This window comes from Odontomachus brunneus, unplaced genomic scaffold, assembly GCF_010583005.1.
Source record: "Odontomachus brunneus isolate Ranch 3 - 2012 unplaced genomic scaffold, Obru_v1 Obru_scaffold_003, whole genome shotgun sequence".
NCBI classification, from domain to species: domain Eukaryota; kingdom Metazoa; phylum Arthropoda; class Insecta; order Hymenoptera; family Formicidae; genus Odontomachus; species Odontomachus brunneus.
In genome coordinates, this window is record NW_022639453.1 from 3,303,944 (window position 1) to 3,324,472 (window position 20,529).

At 31.3% G+C, this 20,529-nt stretch overlaps 1 protein-coding gene across 1 annotated transcript in view; it reads right to left on the reverse strand.

The window, feature by feature from the left end:
• Positions 1-20,529, reverse strand: part of LOC116844325 (short-chain dehydrogenase/reductase family 16C member 6-like) — a 53,538-nt gene that overhangs the window by 6,129 nt on the left and 26,880 nt on the right. Inside the window, exons 6-7 of the mRNA XM_032815729.1 lie at positions 12,193-12,304; positions 5,617-5,733 (exon numbers count right to left, since the gene is read on the reverse strand). Of these exons, the coding sequence (XP_032671620.1) occupies positions 5,617-5,733; positions 12,193-12,304 (229 nt within the window). The remainder of the gene's footprint in view (positions 1-5,616; positions 5,734-12,192; positions 12,305-20,529) is intronic.

Here is a 20,529-nt window from a genome sequence, read left to right on the forward strand (position 1 = left end):
CTGTTCTGATGACAGATTGGTGACAGACTGCTCGCAGAGCCTGCCGACAGACTTTGACGGCAGATTTGCGGCAGATTGCGCGCAGATTCTGTCGTTTCGTAAGTTCTTTACACTGAAAAAAATGGTCTTGCAGTCATAGCAAAAATTATCTACATATGAAAAATTAGCTAAAATAGATAAATGACTAGAAAGCACTGCGATATCGTATATGTTTTGTCTAACTAGTATAAGTGGTAGAGACAGAATTTATATTTGAACCATTTGTCAAATTTAACAGAAAATTTCTCTATGGTGCTTAATCAGATTATAGCCAGTCACACTTCTAAAAGTGACTGTGATAGACAGAAAATACTAGCAATGAGAAATACAAAGGAATGTATAATCCTTATGTTCTATTTAGGATCTTTTATGTGTTATTACATCGGAGTTATTATTGTTATATCGGAGAACATTGATTCGTATTGCATCATGTAATATGGCGAAATAATGGAGATACATTGTCGTTTCGTGATAACAGTGGCAATAATTACCGTTAATTCACATGTGAATTGAAAAATATGAACAACAAAATGAAACATATTATGAAAGTATTACATTTATAGCGTAAACATTTATAATATTATAAATAAAGATAAATATTTATAATATTATAAATAATATTATAACAACATTATAATTACTGTTCCGGCTACATATGAGGATAATAAGAAACTTAGTATCAGTTGAAGAAGTAGCGCAGCGGCTAAGGTAATAGACTATATAAAAACCTGGAGGTATCTGAAGTTCTCGAGTTCGCATTCGACCAGTACTTAATAAATTTTCAGATGTGGAAATAGTGAGAAATAGAAGAGCTAAATTTCATTTAAAATCAAATAAATCAGAGATTTATTTCTGTATAAGCCTGTAATAAGCCTTACATTCTACAAATAAATTTTCTAGTCTTTTTTCTCAGTGTACTGTCTTACAAGTAAACCTACGGAAATGTCACTCTCCGATTTTTCTGAAATTTGGATATGTTATAATACATGATAAAGTAAAGAACACGTATTTTTTTTTAGCGGCGGAAAAACATATTTAGGGTATGAAATGAGCCTCCCAAAATAGGGGGTAAAAAGGAAAAATTGACATGATTCATTGTTAGAACGCTTATGTACAGGTAACGAAAGATTTTACCTGTACGTTACCTGTACATAAGCGTTCTAACAATGAATCGTTTCTGACACTTACAGAAAATAGTGAGAGGCAAGTGGACTCACTCTAATCAAGCACCCCGAAGAGATGTATATCCGACCGTGCGACCTCCGCGCGGTGCATCTCGGGTGACGCTAACGCCGGCGGTTATAAACAATTAATATTTTTAACATGTTTCATTCACTTCACATAACTAACAATAAATGTCATAAGTTAATTTATTGTATTTTGAAAGTCGCATGTCGAGTTACTGCCTATTCAAGTAATTTTTACAGTTTTCGTTCGCCATATTGGATCCGCCATATTGATTTCAGATTCGGATTCAACGACTTCAAAAACCAATATATTAAAAAGATCGAACAGTTCAGAAATATAGTTTTACAAGATGTTTCATGTGCAATGTCAAACGAGCGCGGCAATATAGGGGTCATTTACCCCCTAAATATTTATATAAAAAAAAAACAAAAAATACATGTTCCTTAATTAGCTTTCCTTTTAAAGTTTTAATAGATTTCACTTCGATTAGATCAAAACTGATTTTTTGTAGCAAAAAATTGGTCTTAGGGGTACTTTAGGGGTAGTTGGCCCCCTAATTTTCACTCCCCTCCAACATACCTAGGCCGATTTTCGTTTTCTATCAAAAGATACTTTCATACCAAAAATCATTAAGATCGCTTCACTGATCTCAAAGATATCGCAATTTTTCCATTTTACCCCCTATTTTGGGAGGCTTGTTTCATACCCTAAATATGTTTTTCCGCCGCTAAAAAAAAATACGTGTCCCTTACTTTTTCATGTATTATAACATATCCAAATTTCAGAAAAATCGGAGAGTGACACTTCCGTAGGTTTACTTGTTAGTGCTACAGTGATATACCTCAACTATATTCCTCACACAGAGATCGTTTTAGCTGCAACTTTGATTTTCGTTTTTATCAAACGCAGCAATTCATATTTAGTTACGAGGCTTAAATTTTCCTGCACATAATGCTATAATATTGCTGCTAAAAATTTTACGTACTAGAGACAATTTTCTCAGCTACAAAAAACAACGATACATTTTGACTGTAATATTTAGAATTCTAGCTGGACCAGCAAAACATTTTTTTGAGTGTAATTAAATGGCATATGTACTATTAAATGGTGTACTTTCACATGCACACGGTGTAAAACGAATACAGACCTGTGATCGAATAGTTTGGTTAGTGTTAGTTTGTTTATGCCTATATCATAATAACCAATCTCAAGTTTTATGTTTTATTTAAAAGCCATTCTGTATTAGTTGCAAATGTAAGTTACGTTGAAATGAAAGGGAAAATTGCTATTATTGAAAAATAATTCAACATAAATCAAAATTAATCATAGCTTTCAGGAAGAAATTTAATATAATATTGTGAAATATAAGGAAAGGTAATGAAAGATAATGAATATTGTTGAAAAATAACATATAAAAGTTTTCAATATTCAATATAATGAAATTAATTGATTGTTACTGAAAATTATTGTAATTATTCATGAAAACTTGATGAAGTAAGGATCTAAGTCATTTGAAAAATTATTGAAAACTCTTGTAATATTTTGTTGATTTTTGCGAAAAATTGTTGATATATATTGAGTTGTACTGAATAAATGGTGAATTGTATTGAAGAATACAATTTGCTGCAATTTGCTGATTTTTCCAAAAATTTCATTCTTACAATTAGTGAAATATTAAGAGTAAGGGAAATTGAATTAAATTATCATTGAATATTACTATACTGTGTTGTGAAACTTGTGAAATATGTCATTACATTTTTTAAACGACATAAGAGTATATTCTAAATATGATCCAAGATATCGTTACATTACAGCATTGGCTCATCACTAGTTCCCGTACGATCATTGAAGTCAAGCAGTGAACAGCATGGTTATTTAAAGATAAGTGGTCGCTTGACACGTGATCGAAACCACGCGAGACTTACGAATAAGTGAAACGACACAAAATATGAAATACTATTATAGTCCTTTTTTTATTATTTAGACAGAATAATCATATCAATTATCTGAACCATACTAATGAATAAATTGTTGGAATTTAACAAAAAATAAGGATTTAATTAAAGAACCTACATAACGACAGAATCTGTGCGTAATCTGCCGCCAATCTACCGTCAGAGTCTGTCAGTAGGCTCTGCGCGCAATCTGCTGCCAATCTGATGTCAGAGTCTGTTAGCAAACCCTGTCAGCAGTCTGACGGCAGATTGGGAACGCATATGTCCATGGATCTGTCGACAGATCCATAGACATCTGCGTCCTCAATCTGCCGTTAGACAGACTGGCGGCAGATTGCGCTCAGAGCCTGTCGACAGACTCTGACGGCAGATGCGCGTAGATTCTGTCGTTTCGTAGGTTCTTCAATTAAATTTTTGGTAGAAAATTTTCTCATAATTTTTCATAATTATTTATAGAATAAGCGCCTTCTCATAAATACTCGTAAAATATAATGAAAAAAAAGTTTTTCTGTATTATTTTTTCATAATTTTTAAGATTTTTTCTGGTGAGATTCGAACTTGAACAGAAGACATCTTTTGAATAATCGTCCGTCGCTTTAGACACTACGCCAATTCCTCACTTGATAAAAAGTGCTTTGTATTGCCCATTTAAAAGTTAAGGAAGAAAAATCTTAGAGTTTGTTCGCCTTTTAAACCGCAAAATATCGGCGAAACCGTTTAGCGTATAAATAATGTAAGAGAGACCGGTACGATAATTCGAAATTAATTTTCTATCAAGGACTATATAGAAAATTATTGCAATAAAACAGCAGATAATGACATTTTTCCATCATGTTAATAAAATACTGTACTTTTACATATGCAAATTAATTTGATTTTACATATGTGAATTAATTTGATCGTCTCGTTCAGATTGTATTAAGTTTTATCAAAATCGAAGCATGATATGTTTTCAAATAAACTATCACAAAAATTCTGTAAAAGTTATTTACATAGCGAGACTAATACTTTATTCGGTGCTGCTACCTTCAGTATTTATTGCATGACGGTTAAATCATTCAGATTTAATGACATAATAACATTAAAAAAAATAATAATATGAGAAATTGTATGAAAAATTATGAGAACAATTTTTACCAGGGATGGTATATGTACGTCTTTAAATGGCCATTTAACCGTTGTATTATACTTGTACTCTTTATTTCTCTATTATTGTTGCTTTTTTTATAAAGAATGTTTAATACAATTTTAAAAAGTAAAAATTGTTTTTTATTGTGTACATGCGTACAATTATTGCACAATATAATTATTTTGACTCCTCTGCAGCAGTTTTACATGGTGTGTATGTGAAAATACCCCATTTAATAACGTACATTTGGCCCTTGATAGAATTAAATAGCTTATCTAGGAAACAGAATCTGTACGCAATCTGTCGTCAATCTGTCGTCAAAGTCTGTCGACAGACTCTGCGAGCAGTCTGTCACCAATCTGTCGTCAGAACAGATTCTGTGTACAGTCTGCTGCCATTCTGTCTACAGACACTGTTGATAAACTCTGCGTAAAATCTGCGCATGTTTGGCTATCTGGGTACTGGGGTATTATACAGGGTGAATATTATATACCGGAACACCTGAATATCTCGAAAACAAAGCGTTGTATAAAAAAATGTTAAATACAAAAGTTGTAGGGTTTAAAAAGATCTATTTTATGATATTAGCAGTTTGACCTTGAGTTGCGTCATAAAGATCAGGTCAAGGTCACAATGATGTTTTTAAATGGATACCCCCATTTTTTATTGTATATTCTTGTAGCTTATCTCGAGAGCTTTCCAAAACACTATACTTAAGTATTTTTTCGTTAAGTACTTTTCGAGTTAAGAGGCTTCAAAGTTACGCTCTTTAGCATTAGCGCGCGGCCGATTAAGGCAAGAGGAAAATCATATCCGGCCGATTAAGGTAAGCTAAGGCAGAGAAAAACGTAAACACAAGCGCGGTAAACGAGAGCTGCCCTTGCGTTTACGTTTTTTAGGCCATCAGCCTTACGCTATTTACTATTAATACGAGCGCGCGTTCGTGCTCGTCACTACGGTATCCACGCGCGCTAATGCTAAAGAGCGTAACTTTGAAGCCTCTTAACTCGAAAAGTACTTAACGAAAAAATACTTAAGTATAGTGTTTTGGAAAGCTCTCGAGATAAGCTACAAGAATATACAATAAAAAATGGGGGTATCCATTTAAAAACATCATTGTGACCTTGACCTGATCTTTATGACGCAACTCAAGGTCAAACTGCTAATATCATAAAATAGATCTTTTTAAACCCTACAACTTTTGTATTTAACATTTTTTTATACAACGCTTTGTTTTCGAGATATTCAGGTGTTGCGGTATATAATATTCACCCTGTAGTTACATTTAGGTTTGTGCGTTCTTACCTTGCAAATATCAATAATGAAGAGATTGTAGGAAAATATTTCTCTTTGTAATCTTGTCTCTGTGCATCGATTATTAAAGATGCTGCTTGTTGTGGTGAATAATATGTTAAACCATATCTGTTGCAGAATAAAAATGATGTTATAAACACTTGAAAAATAACTAAGAAAAAATAAATACGACCGACGATAACATATTCTAGCTAACAACGTCGAAATGACGTAAAAATTACATGGTTTTTATGTCGATGATGTAATGTGACCTAAATGAAACGTAATTTTGACGTTATTATAGATAATAAAATAATACGACATTTTTATTACGTCAAAAAGACGAATTGCCAATGTTCAATATGACCCAGCTAACAAAGTAACATCACATGACGTTTTAATAACGTCATAATGACGTCTTTAAATGTTAGCTGGGGAGTGTATACCAATCAAAAGATGCATGCAAGAAAATGCTGTATAGCGCTACTATGGCATTCTATCCTTGTTGTAAATCTGAAAAATGATAATGATGAAACGACGTGATGTTAATAATGTGCTCCATAAAAACGTCCTAAATTACATCGTCTTTAATGGTTATTGCACATTAAATGACAGGTTACATTTAAAAGGATCTATTCTCTTCTTTTAACCCTCATACTTCACCATAATTCACATAGCTGGCACATTGGGCCGTTTGAGGTCCTTACCATTAAAATACTTGTTGCGTGAAAGCTATTGATTTTTTCACTAAAAAAAATTCCAAAATAGTTTTCAAATATTGACTTAAAAGATATCATAGGTTATTTTGATAAAATGTAATATTAAATATAAAAAAAATTCGAGAACTTAAAAAGAACGAAAAAATGACTATTTTTACTAAATAATTCATAACTCTTCCATTTTTTCATATTAGGAGTTAAAAATTTAACTTGACACTCTTGAGATATAACACTTTAAGGAAAGAAATAGTTTAGATAGTGGCTATTTCAAAAAAGGTATTTATTTGTAGAGTTGAAAAAACAAATTTTAGCCAAAAATGTACTACTTATTTTTTCAAAGTATACTTGTTTATTTATCAGATATATGAGTGAATTTTACTTGATTAATGTACAAAAATTATCTTCACTATCTTCCTCGAGTAAGAGGGTTCCTTGGACAAAAAATAGATGATGGCACAAACATCATTCTCGTACTATAGGGGGGAATAAATTGGAGCTGAATCAAACTGAATTAAGCTGAGGTTTTTGGTACCCCAGTATGCCAGCTAAAGATTAAATAAAATATTTGTTTTCGTACGTGGATATACCATATGTATACAATACGAAGCGTTTCTCACGAAAAATGACAGTGGCGCAATAAGTAAGGTAAACGACTTAAGAACCAGAGGTCTCAGATTCGAATCTCGGTAATGTAGTAAGCAGATTTTCTAAGTACAATTTAACTTGAATTAAATAGCATGTGAAATAATAAAGTGGAAAATTTAAGAAAAATTCAGGAAAAAAGAAAAATATATATAAATGTATATATTTTAATAAATATTTTTCTAATATTTATTATAAATATATTTATGATATATTGAATCTCAAGTCACAAAAATATTTATAAAATATTTTGGTAAATATTTATAAAATATTCAAATAAATCTTATAAATATTTTATGTTGTCTGGGTAATAACGTCCTCAAAACGTCTAAATTACATCATTTTTACTTCATGTATCGACGTCAGTATGACGTAGCAAAAGTGACGTCAATGGGTTGCGACATTAGCACGTCACAAGTACGTTAAAATGACGTTCCATTCAGGTTTTTAATGACGTCTGCAGGCCAAAAAAATCACGTCATTTCGATGTCTTCTTGTTAGCTGAGATACGTTATTGCACAAATAGCACAGAACGTTCTAAGGACGTCCATTTTATGTCCATTTTACGTCCGCACATCCATGGACATGCAATGGACATCCATAAAATATCCGATTTTGGACATCCGTTAATGTTTATAATTTAAACGTCCATATCTGATCTTAGACATAAATATCTTAAGTATAAAATTCAACTATAGACATGTTGAGAATGCGCCCTATCAACGCTACACATAATTCTATCTCCAGACAACAATGTCACGTCATTTTCACGTCGATAAATGGTGATTATCAGTCCTAGACGTTCTCTACCAATAACTGACGTTTAAAAAATGTAATTATTTTAACGTGATAATACCGTCATTTAAAGACTATAATACGTCTATAATACGTTTTTGAGAGGTCATTTTTAGTCAGATGTTTGATAAGCAAAGAACATGACAAATGTTTACCTAATGTTTATTTATATCAACTGTGGTTTATGTAACAGATTATTATTTATATACGTTGTTATTTATTTTTTATGTACTTGCATATCAAGCATTTAACTCTTAGGAATAAACCTTATAGAACTAGTTCTACCATTTTTTACTCATGAGCATTGAATCGTTGCAATTAATTATTCAGTTAGTAGAATGATGTTCAAAGATATGTTAATGAGAAATTATTGACCCAGATAGCACAGAGATAAATAGAAGTTCTGATAGAGAATTCATTTTAAAAAATAAGGTGGATCTTTCCTTTTTTAAATTGTATTCTTTATAGACACTCAAAATGTTTATAGTTTTTTATGACGGTCTATTTAATAACAGTTAACAATAAAAAAATATTTATAAAACATTTTTTTAAAATAAATAAAATCCTCTTTAAAAAGAGGCATGTAAGAGATTTAATTGTTGCCGTTTCTCCGTGATGCTGATTGGCTGTGCGTTACGGCCGATTTCGTTTCGCGCACGGTTGTTATCGCAGTGGAATCAAGTGACATTTTGCGCGTACGAGAATGGGGTTATAATGAGATTATATTTTTAATGTATAATAGTTTCAAAAGTTACGAAGTGTGTTTGCCGTGATAATTTTGAAGAAGAACTATGGAGTTTTCAGATAAGTATTGGTAAATGCATAAAAATATATAACGATGAAAATCTTAAATACTTTGTGTCGTTTTTATATTTTTTATGGTTAAATTAAATAATAAAAATATAAAAAAGAAAAAAAGAAGAAGAAAAAAAGAGAAAAAGAAAAGAATATGTGAGAAGAAATGAAAAGAAGACAGAGAAATGAAGATAAATGATAAGTTGGTAAAAAACTATAAGAGAGCGAGATGGAAAGACAAGAGGAATGTATGAGTGAGTAAAAGAATGAATGAATAAAAGGATAGATAATAAATAAATAAATTTTTTTGTCTGTACCGCTGATAAAGAAATATTACTTTATATAATATATTAGGATATAGAACTAGGATACTTTATGTTGTTTGTACTTTTATTATTTTTAGTTAAACAAGGCAAGAAGAAAGAATAAAGAAAGAAAGTACAGAAAGGGAAAAAAAGAAAAATATAAGGACAGAAGGTCCCATATAGTACAAATCTCTAAAAGACTTCTTCCAAAAGAGAAGAAGTTCCAAAAGAGTTCCCAAGTCCTCCAGAACACTTTTAGGATTCTTTAAGAAGTCTTTTAGAGATTTGTGCTTTATGTAATAGTATAGACAGATAAATAACAGAAAAATAGAAACGAAGCAAGAATATAGAAAATAGAGAGATGTAACCCTCAGGAAAAAAAACTTTTGGAAAGTTATAGTTTTTGACAGTTACTGTACAAACATTTACAGTTACTGTTGATATTGGAAAGTTCTGTGCAATCACTTTTATTTTCTTTTTCTCCTCTCCAATTTTTTTCGTCTTTTTTCTTTTTCTTCCTTTCTTTTTCTTTCTACTTTTAGCTTTTTAGTTAAAAAAGGTAAAAAAGATACACAAAGCATCCAAGTTCTTTTTGTACAAAACATTTTGGTTAAAATATACCCAATCAAACTCATTTTTATTCTCTCTAATTCTTACTCATTCTCCCTCATTCTTCTTAATACTTTCCCATTCTCCCTCATTCTTCTCTCTTATTCTTACTCATTCTCTCCCATTTTCTCTCATTCTGTCTCATTCTCTCCCATTCTCTCTTCTATTCTCTTCAAACTCATTCTTATTCTCACTCTTTCTTCCTCATTCTCTTGATTGTCGGTGATAGTTATTGCCACCTATCAGTATCTGTCAGTTTGATAGTTTTCTGAATTTATTGGAAAATGACAAGTTTCAGAAGTACTATTGGTCTACAGTTTGTCGGAGATATAAAGTTATTATAGTTTTAAAGAGTCTTGTCTCTGATAATTACTTTAACAGTATTTTTTCATGAAAAAAGTTAGGAAAATAGGTCACTTTTTAAAAGTAATTAAAATAAGAAAGAATGGGAAAAAATGCAAGTGAATGAGAAAGAATGAGAGCGCATGAAAGAGAATAAGGGAGAATGGGAAAGAATGAGAAAGGATAGTAGAAAATTAAAGTAACTGAAAGAGTACAGCAAGTAAAGAAAGTACAGAAAGCATGAAGAAAAAGGGAAAATATAAGGAGAGAAGACAGTACAGACAGGTAGAAGTAACAGAAAATAGAAACAAAATAAGAAGATAGAAAATATAGAGATGCAAGATAGTAAAATAGGAAAGGTTACTTTTTAAAAGTAAAAAAGTAGATATAATGGTGAAAGAAAGAGAGAAATATGTAGAGAGAGGAAGTAATATAAAAAATTTATATATAAATTATTATAACTTATATATAAATTTTACATTTATATATAAAAATGTATAAGTATATAAATTATTATATATATATTTATATTAAATCTTATTTTTTTCTTGTTATATTTCTCTTTTTCTCTTATTACTAAGGAAAAATTAGAGAGAATTAGCAAAAATAAAAAAGAATGAAAGAGAATGAAACAGAATAAGGGAGAATGAGAGAGAATAGGAGAGAATGAAAAAGAGTAGTAGAAAATTAGAATGACTGAAAGAGTATGAGGGAGAATGAGATAGAATAGGAGAGAATGGTAAAGAATGAGAGAGAGTAAAGAAGAATTAGAGAGAATAAGAGAGAATGGCGATGAATAAAGGAGAATGAAAGGATATAGGAGAGAATGCGAGAATATTAAGGAGAATGAGAGAAAATGAGGAAGAATGAGTGAGAATGAGGAAGAAATTGAGAATAAGAATGAGTTTGAAGAGAATGGAAGAGAGAATGGTAGAGAATGAGACAGAATGAGAGAAAATGGGAGAGAATGAATAAGAATAAGAGAGAAGAATGAGGGAGAATGGAAAAGTATTAAGAAGAATGAGGGAGAATAAGTAAGAATTCGAGAGAATAATAATGAGTTTAATTGGATATATTTTAACCAAAATGTTTTGTACAAAAAGAACTTGGTTGCTTTGTGTGTCCTTTTTACTTTTTATAACTAAAAAGATAAAAGTAGAAAGAAAAAGAAAGGAAGAAAAAGAAAAAAGACGAAAAAAATTGGAGAGGAGACAAAGAAAATAAAAGTAAATAATAGGAAGTTGAAGCATAAGAGGTCGAGATAGAGAAAAACAGGAAAGATATACAAATAAAATAAGAAAATAAAAAAATGAATAAATAATAGGACATGTTGCTTGTTATTATTATTGTTATTATCATTTTTTGTTATTTATAGATACACACATTCTTAAATAAGAGTCTAGCCATATGGCAATTTTGCTTTAATACACGAAATTTTTTGTATATATTATATTACTGTGTTAATTACAACATATATAGCCAAAATGTAAGACGTTTATATCGATCGAAGAAGTGATGTGGTGTCTACAGACTCATAATTCAGAAGTGTCTCATCAGGGTCCATGTTCTCACAACAGTACCAGTGAAAATTTTTAAATGTGATGTAACATTAAAAACCAAGAAATCTAAAATTTTCAAGTAAAATCAGCAAACGCTGTGACATTTACGAATAGTTTCTGTTAGAAAATAGAACCGAAAAAGGATATTCCGACATGTCATTTTTATATCTCTTTATGACGTCATTTTTATATCTCTTTATGACGTCATTTTCACATTTTATTATGACGTCAGTGAGTTGTAACTTATTCCCGTTATTTTTACGTCATTATTACATGATTATAAAAGAATAATTGACGTCAGGAATGACCAAAAATTGACGCGAAAATCACGTCACGTTGCTGCCTGGGATAGACGTCCAAAATAGGTACAGAAACGATCTTATTTCGGACATTTTATGAATACCCAAAGTTGTGTCCAATGTACATGTACTATGAACGTATTTCGGATAAGAAACGAATTTGTTTTGGACATTTTTTGGGTTGTCCTATATCTAGAAACAGATATCTGATGAACGTCCATCGGATGTCCATATGCTATCTGAGTAACAAATTTCCGAATGATCATTTCAACTTAACTCATTTAAGTCCTCGCTAACGATAAAGTAAGGAATAAAATTGATTTATTTAACAACTATCTACAAATTAAAAATATCTTCTCTTTTTATAGTAATATGAGTGTGAAATTAAAAAAATACACTACTATAATAAACTATATTACTTTCATCAAATATATTAATATATAAAACAAATAAATTATTTTAAAAACATCTTACTGCTTGCCCTTGTATGTAAATTGTTCGTCAAACGTTATCGTTAACTTACCTTATTCTTAAGTTTTTAATCAAATTTGTAGTCACGAAACACGGGAAAATCGTGGTCGTTTTAACACAAGACTTTCCTTTATGTAGTTCGTCGGCAATAGATTCCATAAGAACTGTACAGAATGTTTGAAACAATAAGTACCAATGCATGTATATATGTAAAATGTACGAAATTGAATAGAAAAATCCTCTATCACTTTACGCGCCGTCAAGAATCACGCGTGTAAAGCTGACTCAATACAGAAGCTCTAATATAATGCGTATGAAGCTGAATTAATACAGGATGCTTAACATAACCACCATAAATAAAATGCGCCGTTTACTATTTGTAACGTTTTTCTACCTCTTACTGCCAACTAATACTAATTGTTCCTAGTAAACAGTCAATAAATCTAAGATATGTTTTCTCAAGATACAGTGTTTATTTCACCACTGATTTACTAATATTTTTAAAATTAATATCTCAATAATTACTGTGGTGTGCAAAATGATAAAAGATTCTTTTGTTTAGTTTTATTTTGCATAGTTTTATTTTTTTACACACAAGTGTTAATGCGTATTGCATTAGACATCCTGTATTAATATGACAACTTATATGCGACACATATAATACGGAATTGAGAAAAACAGTTATAAATAAAAACAAAGTATAGATTGTGATATTCCAATCACATTTTAAATGGATATGTGGACGGTATAAATTCAACATAAAATTACATATCACCAAAAGGTTTGAAAACAAGAGGAGAGTTGAAATTATACCGGTATTTTAAATCGTACCTCATTAATTATATTTGGATTTAAAAATGTTTTTAACACGCACAAAGTAAGATAATCTGAATTGTTTATCTATATTTTTATTATGTATATTCTTTACTTTTAGTTCGATGTTAGATTGTTAGATGCCGTTAGTTAGACATTAGACATTATTTATTTTTAATAATAATAAAGAAATTAATGAGATACGATTTAGGTACAATTTCGGTAACATTCCCCTAAATTGAATAACCGCTTTAACCTTTATTCATATTCTCAAATTAACTAGCGCAAAATTAGTACTAGTGTTAAAATTGTTAAATTTAAAACAAATATTATATATATATATATATATATATATATATATATATATATACAGGGTGAGTCATTTTAATCGAACCAGGCAAATATCTCGAAAAATATGGAAGATACGGAAAAATATTTCAAACAAAAGTTGTATGGTTCGGAGCAGGACATAAGATGGTGCAATTTGGCTTGATCCTGGATAGTCGTTTGAAAGTCACGTGAAGGTCACTTTCAATTTCTTAAATGGAAATCTCCATTTTTCATTGCATATTCTTATAACTTACCTCGAGAGTTTTACAAAACACTATAATAAAGTATTGTTTCATTAAGTACTTTTCGAGTTATAAGACTTGAAAGTTACAATACCGCCAGCATTAGCATTATCCAAGATGTATCACGCGGAGGTTGCCCGGTCGGATTTACACCTCTGTGCGTGTTATTTTTATTTCTACATAAAAATGAATTTTGTCAAATGGTTGGGGCGCACACGCATATGCCTTCTCCCTGTGTGCACATTCTCTCCACTCGACTCTCGCGCGATACTCGTCCTTAAACGTTTCACTAACAAGCAAGCAAAACGTTACATTAGTTACCTCGTTATAGACGTGTCACTTTAGGTGTACAAAAATTAAAAAAAGAGTATTAAAATTAACACTTTGTTTCCTTAATAATAAACATGACTGATTATTCACTTAGTAAAATTGTCGACATGATAATTGAATATGGAAGGGCCAATGAAAACTACAGACAATGTGCTGGTCAGTATGCTCTACGGTATCCAGATCGTCGATGTCCCAATCATACCACAATAATGAAAGTTATTAATAGAGCTGAGGAAGGTACATTATGTCACAAATGTAGAAAGAAATGTTTAACTGATGCTAATGATTTGAATACAGCTATTTTAGGGATGGTAGTAACAAAACCTCAGATTGGTCAACGTACAATCAGCCGAGAACTCAATGTTTCTCAGTCAACTATCCGGCGAATTTTAAGAGCGAATAATTTTCACGTTTATCATATTCAACGAGTTCAGGCACTTACTGAAAATAAAAAAACAAAAACGCGTCGAATTTTATCATTGGGGATTGGAAAAATTAGAAGAAGATCCGACTTTTTTTGATAAGATTTTATTTACCGACGAATCAACATTTCAGAATACTGTAGAATTGAATCGTCATAATTGCCACTTTTATTTAGATATTATTCCATTTTGGATTCGTCATGTAGATCGTCAGCATCAGTGGAAAGTAAATGTTTGGTATGGCATTTTGAATGGCTAGGTTATTGGACCCTATTTCTTTGATAATAATATTAAACGAATAATATACTTACAGTTCGTGCAAAATAATCTATTCGAATTGTTAAAAGATATTAGGAACTAGGGATTGCATGTGGTTTCAACATGATGGTATTCCTCCGCATAGAGCTGCCATTGTGCGAGACTATTTACATCAAAGATATTCTGAACGCTGGATAGGGTACAACGGTTATATTACATAGCCTCCAAATTCTCCTGATTTGACATCTTGTGATTTCTTTTTATGGGGGTACGTTAAAGAGATTATTTTTGCTACGGAACCGATAACTCCGGTCGATATGAGAAATTGCATCACCAGAACTTTGGCAACTATTCCCGAAGAATTTCTTCAAAGGACTACTATTGCATTGCGTCATAGATTCCGAATGTGTATTGAAGTAAATGGTGATACATTCGAAGAAATGTTATAAGATGTAAATCGTAGAATGTACGAGCGTGTGCAAGCGCGCGTGCGCACGCACGCGCACACACACACACACACATAGCAGTAGAGAAGGTTTGGAGTCATTAAATACTACGAGAGTGACGAACCGTGGAGTCCTTATCTCTGTTGTGACACACACACACACACACACACATACACAAAAGAGGTGTAAATCCGACCGGGCAATTTCCACGTGGTACACCTTGGATAATGCTAATGCCGGCGGTACTGTAACATTCAAACTTTATAACTCGAAAAGTACTTAATGAAAAAATACTTTATTATAATGTTTTGGAAAGCTCTCGAAGTTAGCTACAAGAATATGTAATGAAAAATGAAGGTTCCATTTAAGAAATTGTAGGTGACCTTCACGTGACTTTCAAACGATTATCCACGGTCAAGCCAAATTGCACCATCTTATGTCCTGCTCCGAACCATACAACTTTTGTTTGAAATATTTTTCCGTATCTTCCATATTTTTCGAGATATTTGCCTGGTTCGATTAAAATGATTCACCCTGTATATATTAGGGTAGTTCTTATTTTTCGATTTTCAAATTTTTTCCGCGGCACTCTTTAAAAAGTTTCTATTTGACAAAAAAAATCCCTGCCAAACTTTTGCTCGATTGGATAACAAGAACCTGTGCCCCGGGTCGTTAAACATTAGAGTACCTTGTATTAAGCTGTCTACATTATCAATATGGTTTTTAAAGCGTGTTTTCCACAAAAATCACAATAGACAACTTTTCTCTTTTCTTTCTATATCGTTTGAGATCTTATAGTCTCATTTAAATAAATTAGATAAATTGTTGATTAATCGAAATAATAGAAAGCTCCTCGAATAGATTGTTGATTACTAAAAAATAAAAATAAATAGTTATTACATTTATTGTTTGAGCTATAACAAATCATGTATGGACTATAAAAGTTGCAATAGTATGCTTGAAGGACAATATAATAAGTGTAAAACATAATATCTTTCATGTTTTTATTAATAAACCCATTTTTTAAATTAAATATTACATAATAATTAATAATCTCGTGGTTCCTAATCTTATGCTGGGAGGGGACCATAAATGTATAATACCTAGGCCGCGGGTTCGCAACGTTAGCCATTGTCTGTACGTGTCAAACAATATAAAGAAATAACATTCTTTCGGTAAAAGTCTCTTTTTAACGAAGGCTTTTTTATACTCACCACTTATCGTGGTTTTGTGGCGGGAGTAAAGCAGCCTTCGTTAGAAAGAGACAGACTTTTTACCGAAAGAATGCTATTTCTTTATATTGTTTAACGTGTTCAGACAATGGGAAACGTTGCAAATCTGCCTATTATACAGTTTGTTTGATAAAAACTTTTGCATATAAACAGGTAGACGGAAAATTCAAACAGGAGCCGATAGAGGCACCTTTCGCCTAAGATGCTTTGTTGATAAAGCTTTAGTTGTCATTCGATCTTCGTGATAAAAATATATATTTCACCATGAATGCCAAATACACATCGCGTTTCGAAGTCGTGTTTCTTTGTAAACATCCGAAAGGACCAAAAATGTCACGCCAAGCGGCTGCTAAGTACATAAGAAAGTCAAAAGCATTTGTAAATAAGTGGGTGAATCCTTACTTAGAGGTGAAAAAGGTGACTTACTAAAACGTGGCTCTACGCAGAGATTTGGTACTTTGCATATCTTCACAAACAACTTAAACGTTAGCAAAATGGTCAAAATTTATGAGAAGGCTTTATTACTATCTGCTCAAACATGATTTATAAGGAAAAACGAAAAATGGATACTATAACAGGACAATAATCATCGAAGTCGGCTTTGTACCGCGTGGAAATAAGAAAATAATGTTGAATTACTGGATTGGCCATCACAGTCACCGGATGCAAATCCTATCGAAAACGTTTGGTTCTTGATGAAGTTTAAACTTCGTGGAAAGAAAATTTGGTCGGTTAAGGAATTAGTTCGACAAATTTGATTGATATGGAGATCTTCATCTCAAGAATATGCCATAAAATTAGTTGTAAAATTAGTAGAAAGTATGCCTCTGAGATGCCAGGTAATTATTAATAATGAAGACGACTGGACAAGTTATTAATAATAAAACATCACAGTTCTAATCAAGTAGTATATGTGTATTTTATTCCAAAAATCATTTCATTTCAATAAATTATTTATCAAGTTTTGCCGTATACGCTCTTATCAAACAGACATCTATGGTCCCCTCCCAGCATAAGATTAGAAACCACGAAATTATTAATTATTATGTAATATTTAATTCAAAAAGTTTCTTTATTATGTTTGAAGGACAAAATAAATATAAAATATGAAAGGTATCATGTTTTACACTTATTTTGTCCTCCAAACATACTATTTATATTCCATTCATGATTTATGTTATAGCTCAAACAATAAATGCAATAACTATTTATTTTTATGTTTTAGTCATCAACAATTTATCTAATTGTTTAAATAAGACTATAAGATCTCAAACGATGTAGAAAGAAAAAAGAAAAATCCTCTTTGGTGATTTTTGTGGGAAACACGCTTTAAAAACTATATTGATAACGTATACAACTTAATACAAGGGTACTCCAATTTAACGACCTAAGAGCACGGGTTCTCGTTATCCGATCGAACTCAAACTTGATAGGAATTATTTTTTTGTTATATGGATACTTTTTATGGATACTTTTTGGAGGCCGTAGAAAAAATTCGAAAAAAAAATTTTGACCAAGAGTAAAAAAGGACCATCCTATACACACACACACACACACACACGCGCGCGCATAGTGAGGTCTCATTTTTTTACCCTGTATATACACACACGCGCAATGTGTGTGTGTGCGCGCGCGCGTGTGTGTGTATATACAGGGTAAAAAAAATGAGACCTCACTATGATTTCCAAAAATACGCACTTTCAGGGAAAATGACCTCAATAAAAGTTGTAGAAGTCATGAAAGACTATCTTTTGGACTATCTAAAGATTTCTTTTAACCTTAAACTTGACCTTGAACTTAACTTTGAGGGTCATCTGAAGGTTAACATAGAATTTTTAAAAATCGTCTCTGACCTCGGATATGAAAAGGACGAGAAATTTTATGTTTAGATACGATGTCATGTCAGTGGTCAAAGTGATCCCTAAGGGCTATTTGGAAGTCAAATTAGTGACAGTTACAGTATTATCATTACAGTATTATATATAATTAGTTACAGTATATCCAGTGGAGGACGGTATCGAAAAAAATTACCAGAATAAAAGCTGTAGGAGTCATGAAGGACTATCTTTGGTGAACTTAATTTTGAACTTAACCTTGAAGTCGATTTAGGTACAGATTCAGCCAGCTAAGATAAGATCAGTCGCAGATCCGGCCAGCTACCCGACAAAAACAGTACGTGAAATCAACGTGAATGCCACGTGAATGAGCGAGAGGACGTCCACATGGATATTCGAGCGGATATCCACTTAAAATCGATAGTTGAAATCACGTAGTTCGATCATCGATGTAATGTGGATTCTGTTAAAATTGCACAAACCCTCTCTCAGGAAAAATATTGTTAAGAACTGTCTAAAAAATTGTAGGAAAACTGAAGCAAATAATATAAGGAAACTGCTTAGTATACTGTAAAAATCTCGCGATTAATTTGAACATGTCTCAACAGTTTTCTTTAGTACAATAACTGAAACCTTGTATAATACAAAAATATTTATGATATATCTTCAATTCTTAAACGTTAGTTTATGTTGATTTTAAATGAAATTTTGGTCTTTTAATTGATTTCTCACTATTTTCACATCAGCAAATTTACTCACAAGGAGATGCCACAACCTGCTAAATCGATTTCTGAACGAGACATAGCACGTTCGCTAGCTGCGATGTTAAGCATCAACACCCTAATTGAGATTTGTGCAAATGCGCCTTTGTTTATGAGAAATTACAATATAATATTTGGATTGCGGGACTGTATCACGGATATGGCTAAAAATGCAACTGTCTTTCAGCGAGGTTGCGTGGTTGAGCAGAGTGAGACTCCCACGTCGAACATTTTTGAGCCTGCAGCGAGCGTTCGAAACTCGGCGACGAGTTACCCTTATGCGGTGTTTTTTTTTGTTTTTCTTATCTTAGAGCATGTAATTAATGTTTTTCGAATATGATACATTTGTTTTGCATATGTTTCGTTTTTATGCTATTAATCAGAGGTAATTAGGGAAGTGTCAGGCTTGTTTAATGCAAACACGAATATAGACACATATTTTGCATTGCTTACAATGAAATATATATTTTAGTACATCACTTTCATATGAAAACATTGTATACAACATTGTCATATAATAAAACAATGTCATATAATAAAACATTGTCGTATAATAAAACACTGTCATATAATAAAACATTGTCATATAATAAAATTTATATGCTATAAATATCTTTCATTTTTTCACAATATTGCGGATGGAATTCTGTATAAAAACAATTAAAACATAACAAATGTTTGCACCAACTGCAACATGCAATAAAATATTTTATTATATGATTATATGATTATTATCCGAGACATCGGGTCGTTCCTCCCTGATGAAGCGGACTGAAATGTTCGTGAAACGTCGGAATCAAACAAAGATGAATCCACGCGGTTCAAACACGGGAACCAAATCTAAAGTGATGTAGTGTCCTTAACAGAAAAATATATCGCAGAAATGATTGCAACTAGTCAGCTTATGTTGATTTTAAATGAAATTTAGCACTTTTATTTGATTTCTTACTATTTTCACACCTGAAAATTTACTCAGTACTGGGCTGACGCGAACTCGAGATCTCAGACATCTCCAGGTTCCTAAAGTCTACCACCTAGGCTGCTGCGCTATTTCTTCAACTGATACTAAGTGCTTTTTATTATCCCCATATGCAGCCGAAGTACTAATTATAGTTTTCTTATAACATTATTTAGTACAATCACAAAATGAACTATTTGTACTTGAAATATTTCATAGAATAAAAGAGAAGTCAGAAATATATGCATAAAATATTTATGTAAAATATATTTACCTAGATGTTGAAATTACAAAACATTACAATTAGAAAAATATTTGAAAAAATATGTTTAAAACGTAAAAAATAATAGGATAAGTTTTCTTTTCTTCATTAAAAAGACGTTTTTTAAATGTTTTTTGACGTTTGGAAAAATGTTTTGATTTTTAATATTGAATAAATATTTATTTTAACATTTAGAAAATATTTTCTAAATGTTAAATGTTAACATTTAGAAAAATGTTTTTAAATGTAAAAATAAATGTTTATTAAATATTAAAAAACAAAACAATCTTCCAAACGTTAAAAAACGTTATTTTAATGAAAAAAGAGAACTTGACCCATTATCTTTAATGTTTTAATGTCTCTTCAAATTAAAAAAAAATGTTTTTTTAAATATTGTTTGTTCATTGGGTAACAAAAATAATTAGTAAATAAGTAAAATATATTATATTTGCAATATTTTTTAAATATTGCTGTAATATTGCTAAAGTAATATTTCAAAT